Below are 20,193 nucleotides of genomic sequence, written 5' to 3' on the forward strand. Positions count from 1 at the left end.
ATTATATTTTGTCATTATGAAATTATCCATTGAAAGAATATTTATGAAGCATTTTCACTAACTAATAAAAAGCATAACCTTCAGTGTAACCTGAAAAAATAATTCCAGGATAACATATACAGTACAATTGCAATAATGTTCAAGACACACATCCACATTCTTACAAGGAGAGAAAGACAAGGAATGGTAATTATTGGTGGCTTATTTTTATTTTCTTCCTTACAATTTTCTGTATTTTCTAAATTTTTTGTAGGTACAATTAATGTCTTTAGAATCATCTGATCTCTTCTTGTTCTGCTCACCACCACAGGTCAGCTGGTTTATGCAGTACCAGGCGCCAGCCCCAATAACCAGTTCCTCTGCCATCAAGCCAAAATTTTGAGAACAGCCCATGTTGCAGCTGTCGCGAGTATCTCAGGCTAGTGAGAGCCTGTGGGAAGCGGGAGTCTGAAACTGCAGTCAAGCTGGATCTAGGGGGCGGAGTATTGGGGATGAGGGAAGAAGGAAACGAGGCATTGGGCTTCTCCTACTTTTGCATGGATAATCCCCACCGATGGACACGGATCGGCAGACATGGCCTGACCAAAGCCAGAATCAGACAGGGACAAACAGGAGACAACGGGGACTTAGTGCTCCGGTGGATGCACCAACACCCGAATATGGATCCAAACCCGGCCCTTTCCCAGTTCTGGGTCCAGGTTGTCAGGCCTGTCTCTCACCTAACCCTTCCTTCTCTATCCTCTTCCCAATAACAGCTTCCTCCCCTCCGCTTTCTCAAGTAACCGACGCCAACCATTTCTCCTTTCTGCTGCTGGCACTGCCCTGCCTTTGCAAGGCAGGAAATTAAAAAGAGGCTGGCTTCGGGTGTCTATATGGGAAATCAGAAAAGCGCCTCCAAACTGGAAAATTGTGCGGCTACTCTCCATCCTCACTCCAGGAGTCTCCAATCAACATCCACCCACCCGCACACTGACCTAAGGAATCAGGACGGGTTACCTCCTCGTCCTCCTCCATCCGTGCCCCCCCCCCCCATCACGCCACCTCCAAGGAAATAGGGAGCTGCTTACCTGAGCAAGAACCGCTATCTGAACCGAGACTTTGGCACAAAGGCTCCTGGTCACGTGAGGTCACATCACTGGTGAGTTCGGCCCCAAATTTCCCTTCATATTATTAGCAAAGCAGAGGGCTATATGCCTGCTCCCTCCTCCTGTCCTACCACCACGCAAGATTCTGTCGCCCATTTTGGTCTTTGAACACCCAACAAAGGTATTGTCTTTCTCTGACGACTGGAAAAGGCAGCATCTTTTCCAGAGCTACTGACCACTTATACTGCTTCTCTCGTGGAATTGTTCCATCCTTTTCTGGGCGCCCTCCTCCTTTCTTTTTCTTTGGAATCACTAATATTCATCTCTGTAGTCCTGAAATTTCCTGGAAATGGGAGTGGGGAAAGGGGAGTCAGGAAAGGAAGCAGAAAGTAGGAATGAATTTTTGTTATTTTCTTGTTACCACTATTCTGTTTCTTTTTTTAATACAAATATGCACTTTTTATCAGAAAACATGATAGGAGCATTTTCATTTAAGAAAAAAGATTCACTTTCTTTTTTGAAAGGCATGCATCCATTTTAACAGGTGTGAAGTGGTAACTCATTGTGGTTTTGATTTGCATTTCCCTTATAACTAGTGATAACTGAGCATCTTTTTATATATCTGTTGTCTATCTGTGTATCTTCCTTGGAAAAGTATCTATTAAGGGCCTCTGCCAATTTTTTTTTTTTAGATTGTTTGTTTTGTTGTAGAGTTGTATGAGTTCTTTATGTATTTTGGATACTACCTCCTTAGAGGAGGTGTCATTTGCCCATATCTTCTCCCATTTGGTTAGTTGCTTTTTGTTTTGTTGATGGTTTCTTTTGCTGTGCAGAAGCTGTTTTAGTTCTATGTAATCCCATTTCTTTATTGTTTCTTTTACTTCCTTTGCTTTTGTGGTCAAGTTCACAAAAACCCCTCTGAGATCAAGGTCCATAAATTTAGTGCCTATATTTTCTTCTATGTATTTTATTGTTTCAGGTTTTATATTCACGTCTTTAATCCATTTTGAGTTAATTTTTGTGTATGATGTCAGATAGCAATCTTGTCTTCTTCTTCTTCTTCTTCTTCTTCTTCTTCTTCTTCTTCTTCTTTTTAATTTTTTTTCATACAGCTTTCCAGTTATCCCAACACCATTTATTGAAGAAATTTTCCTTTATTCATTGTATATTTTTGGTTCCTTTGTCAAAAATTAGTTGCCCATGTATGTACGGTTTTATTTCTGGGCTTTCAATTCTGTTACATTAATCTGTGTGTCTGTTTTCCTGCTAATACCATATATTATCAATAAGATTATCAATATTATTTCTTAATAACCAGTTTTGGAAAGGATTTGGAGAAAAGGGAACCCTCATACACTGCTGGTGGGAATATAAATTGGTACAGCCAACATGGAAAACAGTATGGAGGTTCCTTAACCTACCATATGACCCAGCAATCCCTCTTCTGGGTATTTACCCCAAATTTTTGAAAACACTTATTTGTAAAGCTATATGCACCCCTAGGTTCATTGCAGCATTATTCAGAATAGTCAAGACCTGGAAACAACCTAACCTCGGCAGATGACTGGATAAAGACATTATGTTACATATATAAAATGGGATACTACTCAGCCATAAAACAATGAAAGATTGCCATTTGTGACATCATGGATGGATCTTGAGAGTATTATGCCAAGTGAAATAAGTCAGACATAAAAGGAGAAGAACTGCATGATTTCACTCATATGTAAGATATAAAATAAAAAGCAGCAAATGAACAAACAAACAAAAAAAAAACTTATAGATACAGACAACAGAATGGTGGTTACCAGAGGGGAAAAGGGTGAGCAGAGGATGAAGAGGGTAAAGGGGATCAAATACAAGGTGACAGAAGGAAACTAGGCTTCAGGTGGTATGCACACAATGGGGTATAGAGATGTTGTATTATAAAGTTGTACATCTGAAATTAATATAATGTTATTAACCAGTTACCCCAATAAATTTAATACAAATTTAAAAATGTAAAAAGACATGTATCATAAACAATCATTCTCACTGACTAATGAGTTTTATACATGCCATGCAAAGCAATCTTAATGTCTTCTCCCTCTTGTTACTTGACAAGACCCTGATTTAGCTAATCACTTATCTGAGAATTTACAAATATGCTCATATGGTATAACCAGCTAGGCTTTATTTCTGGAATGCAAGAAAGTGGTTTATTGTTGGAAAGCCATTCATTCATTTATTCATTTATTCAACACATTTACTGAGTACCTACTACATGCTATGCATTGTTCTCAATGCTGTGGTTAATAAAACAGTGAATAAAACAGACCGAAATCTCTAATCTCATGGTCTTTACATTATGGTGAGCCAAACAATAAATGAGATAAATAACAAAATATGTAATATATTGTTAGTGATATGTACTAAAAAGAAGAAAATTAAAGGCAGGAAAAGATACGAAAAGTCGACATGGGTTGACATTTCCAATAAGGTGGCCAGGGAAAGAGTCACTAGAAAGCTGACCTTTGAGTAAAGACCTGAAGTCCGTGAGGGATCTAGGTATGTTGATATCTGGGGGAAGAATGTCCCAACCAGGAGGACAAACAAATGCAAAGGTTCAGTGAAGGCATTTAGCACAGTGTGTTCCAGGTACATCAAGGAAGCAGCATGGCTGAGCTAGAGGGAGAGTAGTAGAAGATGAGTCATAGGGGTGATGGAGTAGAGCCTTGTCAATTGTAATAAGAACATTTGCATTCACTCTAAACATTATCAGAAGTGAGTGGGGAATTTGAATGTGGAAGATGTGTTGAGAATAGACGATAAAGAGACTAAAGTGACAGGGAGGCTGGTCTGTCTACACCACTACAACAACAACTGACGAAGACAAGAAACCTTACAGTCAAAGCATTTGATAAACTTACCCATTCCTAAATTTAAAAATATATATATATTAGTAAAATAGGAATAGGAGGGAACTTCATTTATGCAGTAAAGAATTATACATAATTTACTGAATCATTTTTGGTTAAATTAAATTAGCTATAAAAGAAAATATTCTTAACCTGATCAAGAATATATCAGAGTCTGTTCTGACCTGGCATAGTCCTCACTCCTGTGGGCTACCAGGACCACAGAACTTATGACTTGCCTCCACTCACGGACATTATTTCTTTGTTCTGCTTTCTTTGTTTTTCTGTTTTTTTGGTTTTTGTTTTGTTTTGTTTTTTGCAGTACTGATAAACATAAGTGAAAGTACAGTTGAAAAAAGGAAGGAATATATCAGAAACAGCAAATTTACACTAAATGATGAAATAGAAGAAGCATTCCAACTCCATTCAAGAACAAGATAAAGAGGCACTCAAGCACCACAATTACTCAACATAGTTCTGGAGGTTCTGGTCAACATAACACATGCAGAAAATGAAAGAAAAAAGTATAAATATTGGAAAGGAAGAAATTGAAAAATATCATTTGCAGATGGTTATGTATACATACATCAAAAACCAAAGGTAGCACCTGAAAACTACTGGAATTAGTAAGACAGATCACAAAAGTTGGCAGATTTTATATATATATATATATATATATATATATATATATATATATATATATACACACACACACATATATATGTATACACATTTTAAGAAAGGAAAAAACTGTATTAAAATTACACTGGTGGTAACCACTTTGAGCACCTCTTTTAATTGCTGAAGTCAAACGTGACTTGTATTCATCTTTTGTTACCGGTGTACATTGAGTATTACAATTTTAATAGTTTTTTCCTTTCTTAAAATGTGTATACATTTTTTGGCTATATATATTATATATATGAATTATATATATGAATATTTTTCTTAAACAGAAAATTGCCTATCATAAATTTTAACTGGAGAAGGGAATAGCATTTCAGCAACAAAAACTACTAAATACCTAGGAAAAACTGAACAAGTAATAAGAATTACTTAGCTAAAGAAACTTATGAAATTTGATTAACAACCATAAAAATAGAGCTGAACAAAGTGAAGACATACCTTATTCCTGAAGAGGAAGTCTCATGGTTAAGATGTTAATGTTCCTCAAATTAATTTGCAGATTTACTGCAATTACGATACAAATTCCAAATACTTATCATTAGTTTATTGTTACTCAATTTGGAACTTGATTTATAAGCACAAATGTACTTACCAATATGTGCATAAAAAGAAAGGTGGAAATTGTTAGTAGTGGCTGGGAGTGGAAAAGATATTACAGAGCTCTTTCCCTGTATACTTTATATACCTGTATTTCCTTATTGTTGTGAATATTTTTAACTACTAATGTATATCACTATTATCACCAGAAAAAAAACTCAAAAGATTCCTAATCTGAGCTATTATATATAACACAGACTTTCTAGGCGATTGTATTGGTTCTCAATATCTAGGGGAGGGGTCACAGACCCTTTGAGAAACTCATGAGGTCAACAACCTCTATTTCCAGAAATACACTTAACCACACACACACTCACAAACAAAAGATTGCATAGAATTTCAGGTAGACCACAGAGGTAGCTAGTTAAGAATGCCTACACTAGGTTAATCGCTATGTTCGGTGGGGAAAAGTATATCCCTTGGGCCCTGGGGGGGGAAAAATTGGCTGAGGGGGCACCAAAGCGGGCATGGGCTTCAGGCCCTGATCCTGCAGCAAGGCTAGGTTCTCCCCGGGTGCCCTATGGTGAGGAGGCCAGAGGTGAGGAAGCTGCACCAGGCTGCACCTCTCAAGCCAGGTGGTAGCCACAAACAGTGTTAGGAGCAATGTTAACTTGGGCACCGTGGATGAGGGTAGAGCAGGTGGACCTGGGTGCTTCCCCCAGCTATCACTTCTCCAGGCTTCATGGAAACCCACAGCTGCATGGGGTAGGTGGGAACAGCAAACCCTTCTACGCATCCCTGAGTTACCTCTTTTGGAATTGGGAGGATGGAGGGAGGGAAGAAGCCACAGGTACCTATTCAGGTTAGTCACGTGACTAAAGGTGGCATTTACCACCTTGGTCACCCGTCCATGTATACCTTTGGAGTGAGCAACAGTCAGGTGCCTGACTGCAGGCGATGAGAGGCTTTGGCATATGGGAGGGAGTAGAGGGGCAGCGCCTCCCCCAACCCCTTGACAGGACAAGGAGGTTTTCACCATCTCTGCCTCCCTCACATCTGTCATTTCCTTGGCCTGACAGCTTTTCTTTTTGTCCAGAGCTGAATCACAAAACTGGAACCTAATCCAGGGACAGGTGTTCCAAACTGTCATGGATGCAGCCATCAAATTACAGGAGGTTCACACAGCAGTCAACAATGGTTTGGGAACATTAAATAAATGTGTTTCTCTAACAGAACAAGACAGGATAATTTATTTATGCAACTTAAAAGCTGTCCCAGAAGGAGAAAAAGATATTATTTGTCTAAATAAATAACATTGGACAACTGGAACATCTCTCCATGGACCACTTTGCAGATCATATGGAGACATGCTTACCTTGTTGAGAAGAATTCCATTTTTAGATGTTCAAATACCTCAGCATGTTTTGAAACTATTTCTTACGTGGCCAGTAAAATTCATTTTCCGTGTGGTAAAAGTTAACCAAGATTAGTGGTACCTGCCAATATTAGTGGGAAATCTTTTTTATAAAATATGCCTGCTCTTTTTGTGTTGCTGCTACCCCCACTGAACTCTTGTTTTGCTGTATTTTCTTACTATAATAATAAGGGTGGTGATAGCTTTAAAAACAAAATAGAGGAGTGTTACAGAAGTACAGACCCCACTTCCACCTCCTGTTTCCTTTCTCACACTCTGCCTCTTACCTATACTGGAGCAGGGGCCCAACTGCATGGGAAATGATGGGCACTAGTGGACCAGGGATTGGAAGTGGAACAAGGGGCAAGTGTCCAGTTGTCCAGGAGAGGATGAGACAATTCCTCAACAACAACAAAAAATAAGGTAAAAATTGTCAATAGCCAAAGAAGATGCACCCCCCCTTCCCCCCCCACCCCGGCCCAACCAGAGAAAGGCAAATTCGCAAATTCTAACACACGGAAAAGGGGCTGCTTTTAGCTTCCAGGACTACAAAGACAAAAAATGAGTGACAGGACCTGATGTGGTGGGGTGAGGTGGGAGTGGGGGTAAAGGAGGGGGCTCGTGCTTTTAGTGGGAGTGGAAATTGGGAACCCAAGCTTACTGGCGATGCAGCTCCCACGTGACCAGGAGCTGACGTGGGCAAAGGTACTTAAAACCCTAACCGCCGTCCTCCGTCCTCCTCTGGGTACCAACTCTATTGCGCTGCGCACTGCCGTGCGTTTAACCCAGGCGAGGAGGAGGAGGAGAAAATTCCCCCAGATCCGGGCAGGTGGGTGTGAGGGTGGGCATGGCCTGGCACCCCTGAAAGGGGTAGCCCCATGATGCGGAAGTCTGAGGCCGCGGGCGCCTCCGCCTTGCCGGCTTCTGGCCGCCTTTCCAGACCCCCGTGCTTAGTCGCGGCTCATTTTGGTGGGCGGTGGGGAGAGGGGGAGGGGGGACGTAAAGATTCTAAGAGAATCCGCTTACTTCCTCTCGCAGCCAGTGTTTTTGGCTTTTGTTTTTTGACACTCAGGCCCCGCACCCCACATCCCATCCTGTTTTGAGAGGAGGGAAGAGAAATAAACGTGGCAGAGCATATAAGGCCACTGGGGAGGTTGGAAAGGGTGACCGCAATTTGGAAACAATCCAGCCGGTTGACTCCCACCCTCACTTTGAAGATACCTCCCCTGGACCACCATTTCCGCATCCTCTCCTCCCCATGGTTGGGCCCCTGTCATTTTGGGGTGCTGGGAAATGGGTGTGCCATCCTATATAGGAGAGATGGCTGGTTTGGTGCTGTCTGGGCTTCACAGGAGGGGGGACCCTGAAGGAATCCGGTATTAAACCACCCTGCTAACTTCCAGGCTGCTTTCAAGACACCTCCATACAGCCCTTCACCCCCATTTTTTCAGTCCTGGAAAAGGATTTTGGGTACCCTAGCGGGAGAAATGGCGGTTAACAGGCAATTTTGGTGGGGGGTGGGAAGTGGAGCCCAGAGCGGAGAAACGGGAAAATCACGACCCTCAAACCAAAAGGGCAGGCATTGGGGCTCCTGTTCTGTAAGCTACTGCTAGGCCTGGGTGCTGGGGACTGAAGGACGAGTGGTCCTAGGAGACGGACACTAGATTGTTTGGCAGTACTCCCTGGTCCCGCGTCCCATCCAGCTTTCCCTGCACCTTCGCCCCGCCTGCTTTCGCTTCGGTGCAGGAGAAGGGGTGTGGCTGTGTGTCTCCGAGAAATGGCGGACGGGGGGCGGGGCAAGTGAAAGGAGGGGTTGAGTGCCTGGGGAGTCTGCGCGTGAGGGTGGATTGGGGTGGATGGGAGGGGTGAGAAGAATTGGAATTGAGAGGTGGAACCATTTGTCATTCTGGTATGTGAATGCTAAAAGCCGTTATTGAGACTCTTGTCCTGGGTTTGTTCAATCCACCAGGCTCCAATGTCTGCTGTCTATATTTCTGCCCTCTTCAGTCTGTCTTTAGAATGAAACTTGAACTAAACTGAAGGAGGGAAAAATAGCCCTGAATCCGTGGAGGTCAGTGTGGGGGATGAGAACTGTTTGGGAACCCCTACTGTGGGTGTGGCAGAAACCAGAGCAGAGTCTGGGACTAGAAGCTCCTTTCCCCCCATCTTCTCCCTCTTTACAAGACACCCTTGCCCTGGACCTGCCCCTTTTGGTGCAGGGAAAGGAGTGTGACATCTGCCTTCTTAATAAATGGTTAGAGGAGGAAAGAATACAGATGGAAAGAAGAGAACTGTGAGGAAGAAACTTGGCCCCCAGGGGTTCAAATCAGGAAAAGAAGAGGAATCCATCCACCAAAGTCCCCAAAATGCCCTTTTTGGGATCTCTCCACAGGTCTGTCTGCCTTTTTGGCCCTGCACAGCTACAAGCTTGGTGGAAAAGGGCAAACTGCTCCTGCTCCCAGCAGGTTGGTATGTGCATGAGCACCATCTGGAGACCCTTGGGGTTGGGGTGGGAGGATCAGAGCAGAACCTGGGATCTCTACTGTCTTTACTGCTCTCCACCAGCTTTCCTGACATCAATACAGCCTCTTGTCTCCCATGTAGGTGCTGGGAAATTATGTGTGTTGGCATTGGGCAAGGCAGGCTAGGGATGAAGATGTAGAGAACGTTGGACAACCAGGGTCCTGAATCAGCAAACACAGGCCTCCATACCTGTGTTTGGGTACTAGCCAACCCACCAAGCATTATGTCCCCAAATTCTCCTCTAAGTAGACCTGGTTAGGCATGAAGTGAGCCACAGTCCTAAGCCTCATTTCTATCCTTTACCCAGGTCCTGCTTGGCTTGGAGTCTCTGCAGAACTTGCGAGCCTGAGCTGAAGTGCCTTGCCCTGACGTGTACACATCCCGCTTGGGCAAGTCAGTTCCACGCCTGATCAGAGAATCATTCCAGCTGTACCATGAGCCGAGTTCGGGATGCTGGCTGTGTAGCCGCTGGGATAGTGATCGGGGCAAGTGCCTGGTACTGTGTCTACAAATACACCAGGCGAAGAAACCAGACGAAGAAGAGACTGGCTAAGCCCAAGACCAGGGCTTTGACCGGGACTGGAGCCAAGGCTAAAGCCGGACTAAGGGCTGGATTCACAATCGACCTTGGACCAGGATTTAGTCCCCCAACCCAAGTCCGTGGTGGAGCAAAGGACAGGGCCCAGGATGAAGCCTCTGCCCTGGATGTGGCTGGAGCTGAGACAGTGGCCCCAGCTGCATCCAGTACTGAGGCTCAGAGTGGAGCAAGAAGTCTGGCACAGGAGGCAGAAGCGGTCTGCATTGAGCCTAAGGCTGAATCAGTAGTTGAGGTGGAAGTGGCTTCTATAATGGTACCACCTCCTGGGGAGGCAGAAGCCCCCAAAATGGCTGGGGCTCCCAAATTTGCAGAATCCCCTAACACAGCAGAAGTTCCTGGGGCACCAGTGGTGTCTCCCAGAATGCCAGCACCTACTGAGGCAGCAGCACTTACCGAGGCTGCAGAGACTCCAGTACCAGCAACACTTACTGGGGTGGCAGGGCCTTCTGGAGCCACAGCGCCTTTTGGAGCAGCAGTGCCTTCTGGGGCGGCAGCGCCTACGGGGGCTGCAGAGGCTCCTGGGACCTCAGGTTCCCCTAAAACAGTGGCAGCCACCAAGAAAGCGACCCCTGGTGCTCATAGTGGGGCTATACCTAAAGCCGGGTCAGCGACTGGAGCTGTACCCAAAGGTGGTGCCAAGGGTGGAAACAGGTCCAGGCCTGGAGGCAGGGGGAAGGGGAGGAAAACCAACAAGGTTGAAGTAGACGAATTGGGGCTGGGCTTCCGCCCTGGGGATGGAGCTGCAGCAGCTGCTGCAGCCTCAGCTAATGGGGGACAGGCTTTCCTGGCAGAGGTCCCTGATTCTGAGGAAGGGGAGTCCGGGTGGACTGACACAGAGTCTGAGTCAGACTCTGAGCCTGAGACCCAGCAGAGAGGGAGAGGGAGGAGGCCTGTTCCCATGCAGAAGCGCCCTTTTCCTTATGAAATTGATGAGATTCTGGGTGTCCGAGATCTCAGGAAAGTCCTTGCTTTGCTTCAGAAATCAGATGATCCTTTCATCCAACAGGTAGCTTTGCTCACTCTGAGCAACAATGCCAATTATTCATGCAACCAAGACACAATTCGCAAATTGGGAGGCCTCCCAATTATTGCAAACATGATCAACAAAACTGATCCCCATATTAAGGAAAAAGCCTTAATGGCCATGAATAACCTGAGTGAGAATTATGAAAATCAGGGCCGGCTTCAGGTATACATGAATAAAGTAATGGATGATATCATGGCCTCGAACCTGAACTCAGCGGTACAGGTAGTTGGACTAAAATTTTTAACAAACATGACTATTACTAATGACTACCAGCACCTGCTTGTCAATTCTATTGCAAACTTTTTCCGTTTGTTATCTCAGGGAGGTGGAAAAATCAAGGTTGAGATTTTGAAAATACTTTCAAATTTTGCTGAAAATCCAGACATGTTAAAAAAGCTGCTCAGTACCCAAGTGCCATCATCATTTAGTTCCCTCTATAATTCTTATGTGGAATCAGAAATTCTTATTAATGCCCTTACTCTATTTGAGATCATCTATGACAATCTCAGAGCAGAAGTATTCAACTACAGAGAATTCAATAAAGGTTCCCTTTTTTACTTGTGCACTACATCTGGAGTATGTGTTAAGAAAATTCGAGCCTTAGCAGATCACCATGACCTCTTGGTGAAAGTGAAAGTTATAAAACTAGTGGACAAATTTTGATTGGCTATGTGCTCTCAAAAGACTTGAAATAATTTCTTGGTTTTGCAGTCTGGAAGCAATTAAAATCAAAAGTTACTGCTTTTCCACTTGCTCATACAGTAAAGGGATCCTTCCAGCTGCCAGTTGTGAATAATGTATCATCCAGAGTGATGTTATCTGTGACAGTCTCCAGCTTTAAGCTGAACCATTTTATGAATACCAAATAAATAGTCCTCTTGTAATGAAAACACATTTGTGACTTTAATCATGCTGCTTGAATGGAAATATTTTTACTGGTTCCTCTATGTTAATTGACAGTGAACCTGTCGATCATGAATAGCCTACACTTCTATCATTTGTTTTGACTTGAATTTATCCACCAAAGACTTCATTTGTGTATCATCAATAAAGTTGTATGTTTCAACTGATAAAAATTGGTTATCATGCTTGAATCTAAAATCTAGCTGGAGAGATAAGGTACATAAATAGAAAAGGATTGCTAACAGTACCTGGGCATATGCCCATAGTCAAATATATGCTGCCTGGTTAAATTAAGCAGAAGTTATTAGAAGGCTTCAAGGAGGAGGGGCACACTTAAGCTTGGCCCTGGAGGACAGCATGAGAAAACAGAAGGGCATTTCATGAGGGGAAAATGGCTTGAAGAAAGGCACAGAAGTGGGAAATCTGTTCCTGTGATAGAAAGGTAACCACTTTGCCTGAAATGGAAGATGAGAAGAGTGATGAAACAGAAAGGTGGAAATGTAGAGTGAGGAAACTTTGGGGAAGACTCTGACCCCAAGCTGAGATATTGAAATATCCTGCCATATTCTGGTATTTAATGGATATTTTTCACAAAAGGAAAAATAATTTGGTGGCAATGTACAAAATGCCATTAGTGCTGGGCTGGGGTTAGGTGTGGAAATGGGAAACGAACATTTGTTAGGAACTTATGATGAACCAAGCATGAGATGATGATGAGTGAAGTAGGGTGGTGACTATAGGAACCATTCGGAATGATGGTAATAAGAGACTTTTACAAAAAAAAAATAAATAAATAAATAAAGAAGAGGAAGAAGAACTGAAAAAAAAGAAAGTACCAAGATCTGTTGCCTGACTTGGCTGTAGGTTGACATACAGGGAGGATTGTATAATCTGATGCAGGCCTTGACAGAGAAAGCCCTCTTTCTCGGGCAGTTCTGGTGACTAAGAAATGCCAAAGTGAGTTACCATTTCTAATGATAAAAAAAATGTTGTGTGACAGGTAGAATGATTTTTGGTGCAAAGAGTGTTTTTCTTTCCCTAGGGTTAGAGGTCTAGGACTGTCTTCTTTTAGAAGAGGGACAGTGGTGAGGCCTTTATGGGAACCCCACCCCCACCCCCTGAGTTCACTTTAGAGCAAATGCATCTTCCTTCTTCTTCTCCCTGTCCCACTGAAGCAATGAAAGAAGAAAATGGGAAACATCCCAGAGATTTTCCAAACCCAGCCCACTTTCCTGCCACCTCTCACAAAATCCTCATTTTTGTGCAACTGTATGGAGGTTGTGGCAGGAATAGAGATAAGGACTCTGGGGAGGTGGTCACATAGGAAAGGGACAGATTGATATTATATATTGGTACAACTTAGCTGGAAGGCAATTTGGTAATCTTCATAAGAAGCCTTAAAGATGTACATACCTTTCAGCCAAGCATTCCACTTATAGGATTTTTTTCCTAAAGAAATAATCAAATAATTGTACACAGAGGAATATATAAGGATGTTCATTTGAGTATTGTTTCTAAGAGAGAAAAATTAGAAGCAACTTAAATGTCTAACACTATGGAATTGGCTAGACAATAGGTAGTATGTCCACACAGTAAAATATTGTGCAACAATTAAAAACTCAATTCTTCTATATTATTGGCATGAAAGGATATTAACCATATGTAAGAGTTTGTGGCATCAGTCAAAAAAGGCTTCTGCAATTGAAAGTGGGTGCAAATTCTTTCAGATGTTTATTATATAATCTCTTGCGTTTTTACTCAGAATTGGGATCATATTGTATATCAGTGATTCTCAATATGCAGTCCACAGAACACTGCAGGTTTATGAAACTGTAAGGTCACAATGATTTTCAAAACAATACTAACAGATTATTTGCTATTTTCACTAGGCTGACATTTCCACTAATGGTGCTATAACTCCTAGAGCCTTAACATAGATCAAGGCAGTGTCCCCAAATTGTACTAGTAGTAATTGATTTCTTTACAGCCATACACATACACACACACACACACACACACACACACACACACACATTTTAAATCCAGTTTCATTTTAAAATGTCTTTAATAGAGTCCTAATTTACAATAAAATTATAAATTTTATTAAATCTCAATGCTTGAGTGCACGTCTCTTTAATATTCTGTGTGATAAAATAGGAAATGTGCACAAAGAACTATTCTACATAGCTTAATACAATGGTTGTCTCAAAAAAAATATTTACACAGTCATTTGAGTTGTGCCCTGAATTAGCTTCTTTTCCCATGGAATACTATTTTTACTTGAAAGAATGACTGGCGGAATGGTTTTTCAGACTTGGATATTGGGCAGACATTTTTTTGACAATGAATGAGGTGAGACTTTAAGGAAAACAACTCACAATATTTGTCATCAACAATAAAATTTGAACTTTCAAGCAAAATTACAATTTTGTAAAACTTGTATCCACAGCTGTAGGCTTGACAGCTTGTAATAGTTAAGGATTTTTCTGAAGATATTAGTGATGATAATAATGAAGGTGAAACCCTTTTTCCTTTTTCTCCTTTTAGGAGAGAAATGATGGAGGACTCTTGGGCCTAATTTTGATCTTACTCAGTTTTACCGTGACCATTATAACCCAGATGACATAGAACCCCTGGACATTTAATAAAGAATATCACTACTGTGGTAACAAGGCGACCCTGCATGAGGCTAGACCCAAGATTGTTTGAACCCTTAAGAAGGAGAATCTGAAAAGATGTCTATCCTGGAACAGTAAGGACTTCTTCTGGGTGAAGTAGAAGTGGTATCTGAGCTCATATACTGAAGATGGATGCATCAGCGTCTCTTGGCTTGATCCCAGCTATTCCGGTAATCCAACCAGATTTCTTTGCTCTAATTAACAGTAAAAACTTCCATCACCTTCAGATGAAACCTATTCCCATGCAGAGATATGTAGTCTGGCCTTGTGAATGGACTCACACAATAGGTAAATATCTCATTTCCTAAAGTCTAAGCTTTTGTGTCTTAAATTACATCACATGTGAAAGATCAGCAGCATAGTCCAGGTGTGGTGAGATTTTAAAAGGGTAGTTCTTTGGAAATATTTAACTTATTAAAATACTAAAAATAGGCATCAGGAATTAAATATGAGCTATATAGTGTTCTATAATTACTGAAATGTGACTGTTGAAACATTTCTTAGACATTCTGTACTATAGTTTTTACCTTTTACATTGTGTGTCCAGAGCATGGGTGAAGTGGGACAGTCCTCACAATAATGTTTGCAGTGAATACTCCTGCCTTCCTTCCTTTAATTTATTGGTCTGGGTAAACAATTAGATCAAGAAATGATCGTGTTCTTTAAAAAAAAAAAATGAACTGATGAATGCAAGGACTGATAACACAGCACTGTCATTTTAGTGATAGAGCACAAGGATGAAGTGATACATACTTGTGCTCTTTTTTTTATGGTTTTATTGGGGAAGGGGAACAGGACTTTATTGGGGAACAGTGTGTACTTCTGGGACTTTTCCAAGTCAAGTTGTTGTCCTTTCAATCTTAGTTGTGGAGGGCGCAGCTCAGCTCCAGGTCCACTTGCCGTTGTTAGGTGCAGGGGGCGCAGCCCACCATCCCTTGAGGAGTCGAGGAGTCGAACCAGCAACCTTCTGGTTGAGAGCATATGCTCCAACCAACTGAGCCATCTGATCACCCAGGAGCTCAGCGGCAGCTCATTGACTTCATTCTAGTTGCAGAGGGCACAGCTCGCTGGCCCATGTGGGAATCGAACTGGCAGCCCTGTTGCCCAGAGCTCACGCTCTAACCAACTGAGCCACCTGTCCACCCCCAAGGAATGAACTATTGATACACACAACTTGGAAGGATCTCGAGAGTATTATACTGAATGAAAAAAAGCCAATCTCAAACAGTCAAACTGTGTGATTCCATTTACATACCATTCTTTTCTTAAATTTTTTAAAAAATTTATTTTTAAATTACAGTTGACATACAACATCATATTCGTTTCAGGTGTACAGCATAGTGATTAGACATTTGTTTAACTTATGAAGTAATCACCCCAACAAATCTAGTACTCACCTGGCACTATACATAGTTATTATAATATTATTGATTATACTACCTATGCTATACTTTGCACCCCCATGACTATTTTGTAACTACCGTGTATCCCTGAAAATAAGACCGGGTCTTATATTAAGTCTTGCTCCAAAAGATGTATTAGGGCTTATGTTCAGGGGATGTCACCCTTAAAAATCATGCTAGAGCTTATTTTCTGGTTGGGTCTTATTTTCGGGGAAACACGGTACCAATTTGTACCTCTTAATCCCTTCCCCCTTCACCTATTACTCCAACCCCACTCCCATCTGGCAATCATCAAAATGTTCTCTATATCTATGAGTTTGTTTCTGTTTTTATTTGTTCATTTATTTTGTTTTTTAGATTCCATATATAAGTGAAATCGCGTGGCACTTGTCTTTCTCTGCCTGACTCATTTCACTGAGCACAATACGCTCCACGTTCATCCATGTTTTTGAAGATGGCAACATTCTGGAAATGAAAAAATTATAGAGATGAAGAAGAGAATACTGTATTTCCCCAAAAAATAAGACCTAACCGGAAAACAAGCCCTAACATAATTTTTCAGGATGCTCGTAATATAAACCCTACCCCAAAAATAAGCCCTAGTTAAGATCATCAGCCAGACAGATGCATTTAGTACATCCATTGCAACACAAGATGGATGTATTAAATTATAAAATAATAATATTAATATATAATTAAATACAAATAGATAATATTACTGACATTAATACTTAAAATAAATGATAATACAAATTATAATTAAGTATTTGTAAATACCCAAGCAGGCACCTTTGGACGAGAGGTAAATGCCTATGTAAACAGATGCACTCAAGACTTATTGCCGAATGACCAATCGGAGTACAGACACAACTCACGAATAATGTGCACACTTGATAACAAACAGATGTGATTGTGTCTAATATGAATCTTCATAATTCAGTACATCATGTGTTGTAACGGACGTACTTACTGCACTCGTGTGAAATAAAGAAACATTTTCTGAATTTTGGTGCATGCAAGTTTTTATCATTTTTGTGAGGACCATCATTCTTAACTGTCATCATTTTTGTTGCCACTCCTCTCTCGTACGTCTTCAATTAACACTTGATTTAATGGTAGATTTAAAGGGAATAATATTTTGACCCCCAGACAAGATGAGTGCAAAAAGAAAGAGCTATTTTGTCGTATACAAGGAATGAATCGTGGAGAAATGCCGGGGCAAGAATCTTACAGCTTTCTGCAAAGAGATGAAGTTGGATCTCCAAATGGTCCAAAAATGGCAAGCAAAGTACGATAACCTCAGTCAACAGGTGGAGGAGGGAAATGCTAAGAAGTGCAGTGTGGATCGGGTCGGTAACCATTATTTCCTGAGCTGGAAGACATCATCTGTGAATGGATTGCTGACAGGAGAGCAAAGGCTTTGGTTGTGGTCAGGGCTGATATTCAAGCATTTGCCCTTACAATGGCACCACAGTTAGAAATATCCCCAGAAGAATTCAAAGCGTCACAACACTGGCTGGATGGCTCCTTCAGTGATATGAACTGTCTCTAAGATCCACAACACTGTTCAACCTGGAAGATACTGAAGTTATTAAACGTGCACTTGCATTCAAGTCCTTCATTGATGGCATCGACTTTTCTAAATACCAGCTCTCCAACATGATTGTTATGGATGAAACTGCAGTGTTTATGGGCCAAGGATCTCAAATGACAATTGATCAGAGGGGAGCCTCGTCAATCTACATTCCCTCTACTGGTTACAACAGTGCATGTGTTACCTGTATTTTGGCAATTTGTCTAGATGGATAGAAAGCCCCACCTCTAATCATCACTAAGGGCAAAAAAGATAAGGTTGAACATGCTTCAGGCATTTATGTTCTTGAAACCGAAAAAGCCTGGTGCACACAAGAAGTTATAAAGAAGTGGGTCGATTTAATGCTTCCACTTCAGCACGCTAAAGACATGAAGAACTTCTTTGCAGAGAGAAGAATAGATCAAATAATGATTCCAGCAGGAATGACTGCCTATCTCCAGACTCTTGATATTGCAATAAACAAGCCATTCAAGGACCATTTACGCATGGAAATCAATGACTATATTGAAAATAGAATGGAGAGAAATCAGCGTAGAAACTTTGTGAAGCCTAGCCTGCAAGAGGTCATGACTTGGGTGAGCAATTCATGGGATAAAAACACTGACAGCTGTGTTGTCAATGCACTACGAGCAGGCTACGTGGACAAGAAGTGCTCATTTAAGGAGAGCTCTATTGCTGGACATGAGAGATTGGGGCCAATGGTTCTACAGGAAATGGAGTCGCAAGAAATTCAAGCTGGAATTCGGGGTTTGGAGAGTTCTGATGATGTTCCAGAAGATGACATGACTGTATTTGAATAAATGTAGATTTTTGTACACGAATAAATGAATAAATGTAGATTGTTGTACATGAATAAATGTAGATTGTTGTACATGAAAAACTAAGACATCCCCTGAAAATAAGCCCTAATGCATCTTTTGGAGCAAAAATTAATGTAAGAACCGGTCTTATTTTCAGGGAAATATTGTAGTGGTTGTCAGGAGTTAGGTATGATGAGGTGAAGACTGTATAGCACGAAGGAGATCTTTGTGGTGATAGAATAGTTCTATATCTTAATTACAATGGTGTGATAAAATGGCACAGAACTATACACATGCATTGTATCAATGTCAGTTTTCTAATTTTGATGTCGTACACTATATTTATGTGTGATACAACCATTGGTGTAAACTGTGTGAAGGATACAGAAGACCTCTTTGTATTATCCTTTCAATCTATAATTATTTTAAACAAAAAGTTTTTAAAAATGATGATAGAAGGTTCAATTCACCAAAAAAATAATTGTAATGTATGGGCATTTAATAAAGTAACCACAAAATATATAAAGAAACATGTTATGGAACTATAAAAAGAAATGAACAAATCGACAACCATATGGGAGAATTCAACATACTTCTCTAAAGTATTTAAAGGACAAGAAGAATGCAAAAAGTGAAGATATGGAATAGCGAACAATCCAATCAACAGCTGATTTAATGGACATATACAGGATCCTGCACTCAATAATAACAGAATACACTTTCTTCTCAAGCACACATAAAACATTTACAATAATTGATCATATACTTGCCCATAAAATATGTCTCAACAAATTGCTAAGAATCAGTATGCTAGAGGTCAACTTATATAAACAAAATGCAATCAGCATAGAAAACAATATTAACAAGATAACATTTTAAAAAGTCATGTATTTGGAAATTTTAAAGTAGGTTTCTAAATAAATGATGGCTTAAAAAGAAAGCATAATGGAAATTTTAAAATATTGAGAACTGAATAATAATGAAAATACTAAAGATCAAAATTTGTGGGATTCAAATGCAGATTGGTGCAGCCACTATGGAAGGCAGTGCAGAGGTTCCTCAAAAAATTAAGAATAGGGCTGGACGGGAAGCTCAGTTGGTTAGAGCACGAGCTATGGGCAATAAGGCTGCTGGCTCAATTCCCACATGGGCAAGAGAGCTGCACCCTCCGCAACTAGAATGAAGTCAATGAGCTGCCACTCAGCTCCCGGGTGGCCAGATAGATGGTTCAGTTGGTTGGAGCATGTGCTCTCAACCACAAGGTTGCCGGTTCAACTCCTACAAGGGATGGTGGGCTGCGCTGCTGCAACTAAGATTGAACACGGCACCTTGAGCTGAGCTGCCGCTGAGCTCCCAGATGGCTCAGTTGGTTGGAGCGTCAGCTCTCAACCACAAGGTTGCCGATTTGACTCCCACAAGGGGTGGTAGGCTGCGCTCCCTGAAACTAACAACGGCAACTGAACCTGGAGCTGAGCTGCTCCCTCCACAACTAAGATTGAAAGGACAACAACTTGACTTGGAAAAGTCCTGGAAGTATACACACTGTTCCCCAATAAAGTCCTGTTTCCCTTCCCCAGTAAAATCTTTTTAAAAAATTTGGCCAAGACATGGAAACAACCAAAGTGTCCTTCGGTAGATGAATAGATAAAGAAGTTGTGGTATATAAACACAATAGAATACTATTCTTCCTTAAGAAAAGATGAAATAGTATCATTTGGGACATCATGGATGGATCTTGAGATTATAATACTAAGCGAAATAAGTCAGACAGAAAAAGTAGAGAACCATATGGTTTCACTGATATGTGGTATATAAAACTGAGAACAAAAAAAGAACAAGAAAATCAAATGAAGAAATAAAAACTCATAGACAAAGACAATAGTTTGGTGGTTACCAGAGAGTAAGGGGAGAGGGGGGTGGTAGATGAGGGTAAAGGGGATCAAATATATGGTGATGGAAGCAGAACTGACTCTGGGTGGTGATCACACAATGTGATATATAGATGATGTATTACAGAATTGTATACCTGAAATCTATGTAACTTTAT

The 20,193-nt window shown here is 41.2% G+C and overlaps 1 protein-coding gene across 2 annotated transcripts; it reads left to right on the forward strand.

Moving 5' to 3' along the window:
• Positions 1 to 7,320: 7,320 nt before the first annotated feature.
• Positions 7,321 to 11,801, forward strand: ARMCX2 (armadillo repeat containing X-linked 2). Of its 2 annotated transcripts, XM_033103934.1 has the most exons (3): positions 7,321 to 7,449; positions 9,013 to 9,085; positions 9,451 to 11,801. In XM_033103934.1, exon 3 carries the CDS (start codon positions 9,578 to 9,580, stop codon positions 11,429 to 11,431), a length of 1,854 nt encoding a protein of 617 aa, XP_032959825.1. In that variant the 5' UTR covers positions 7,321 to 7,449; positions 9,013 to 9,085; positions 9,451 to 9,577; the 3' UTR covers positions 11,432 to 11,801. The 2 variants fall into 2 exon arrangements, with proteins under 2 accessions (XP_032959825.1, XP_032959835.1); XM_033103944.1 differs by lacking the exon at positions 9,013 to 9,085 and having other exon boundaries at positions 7,328 to 7,449.
• The last annotated feature ends 8,392 nt before the right edge of the window (positions 11,802 to 20,193 follow it).

Source organism: Rhinolophus ferrumequinum, chromosome X (assembly GCF_004115265.2).
Source record: "Rhinolophus ferrumequinum isolate MPI-CBG mRhiFer1 chromosome X, mRhiFer1_v1.p, whole genome shotgun sequence".
Classification (NCBI taxonomy): domain Eukaryota; kingdom Metazoa; phylum Chordata; class Mammalia; order Chiroptera; family Rhinolophidae; genus Rhinolophus; species Rhinolophus ferrumequinum.

Coding starts and splice junctions, on each gene's coding strand:
- ARMCX2 (XM_033103934.1), top strand. CDS start 9,578: ATGAGCCGAGTTCGGGATGCTGGCTGTGTAGCCGCTGGGATAGTGATC.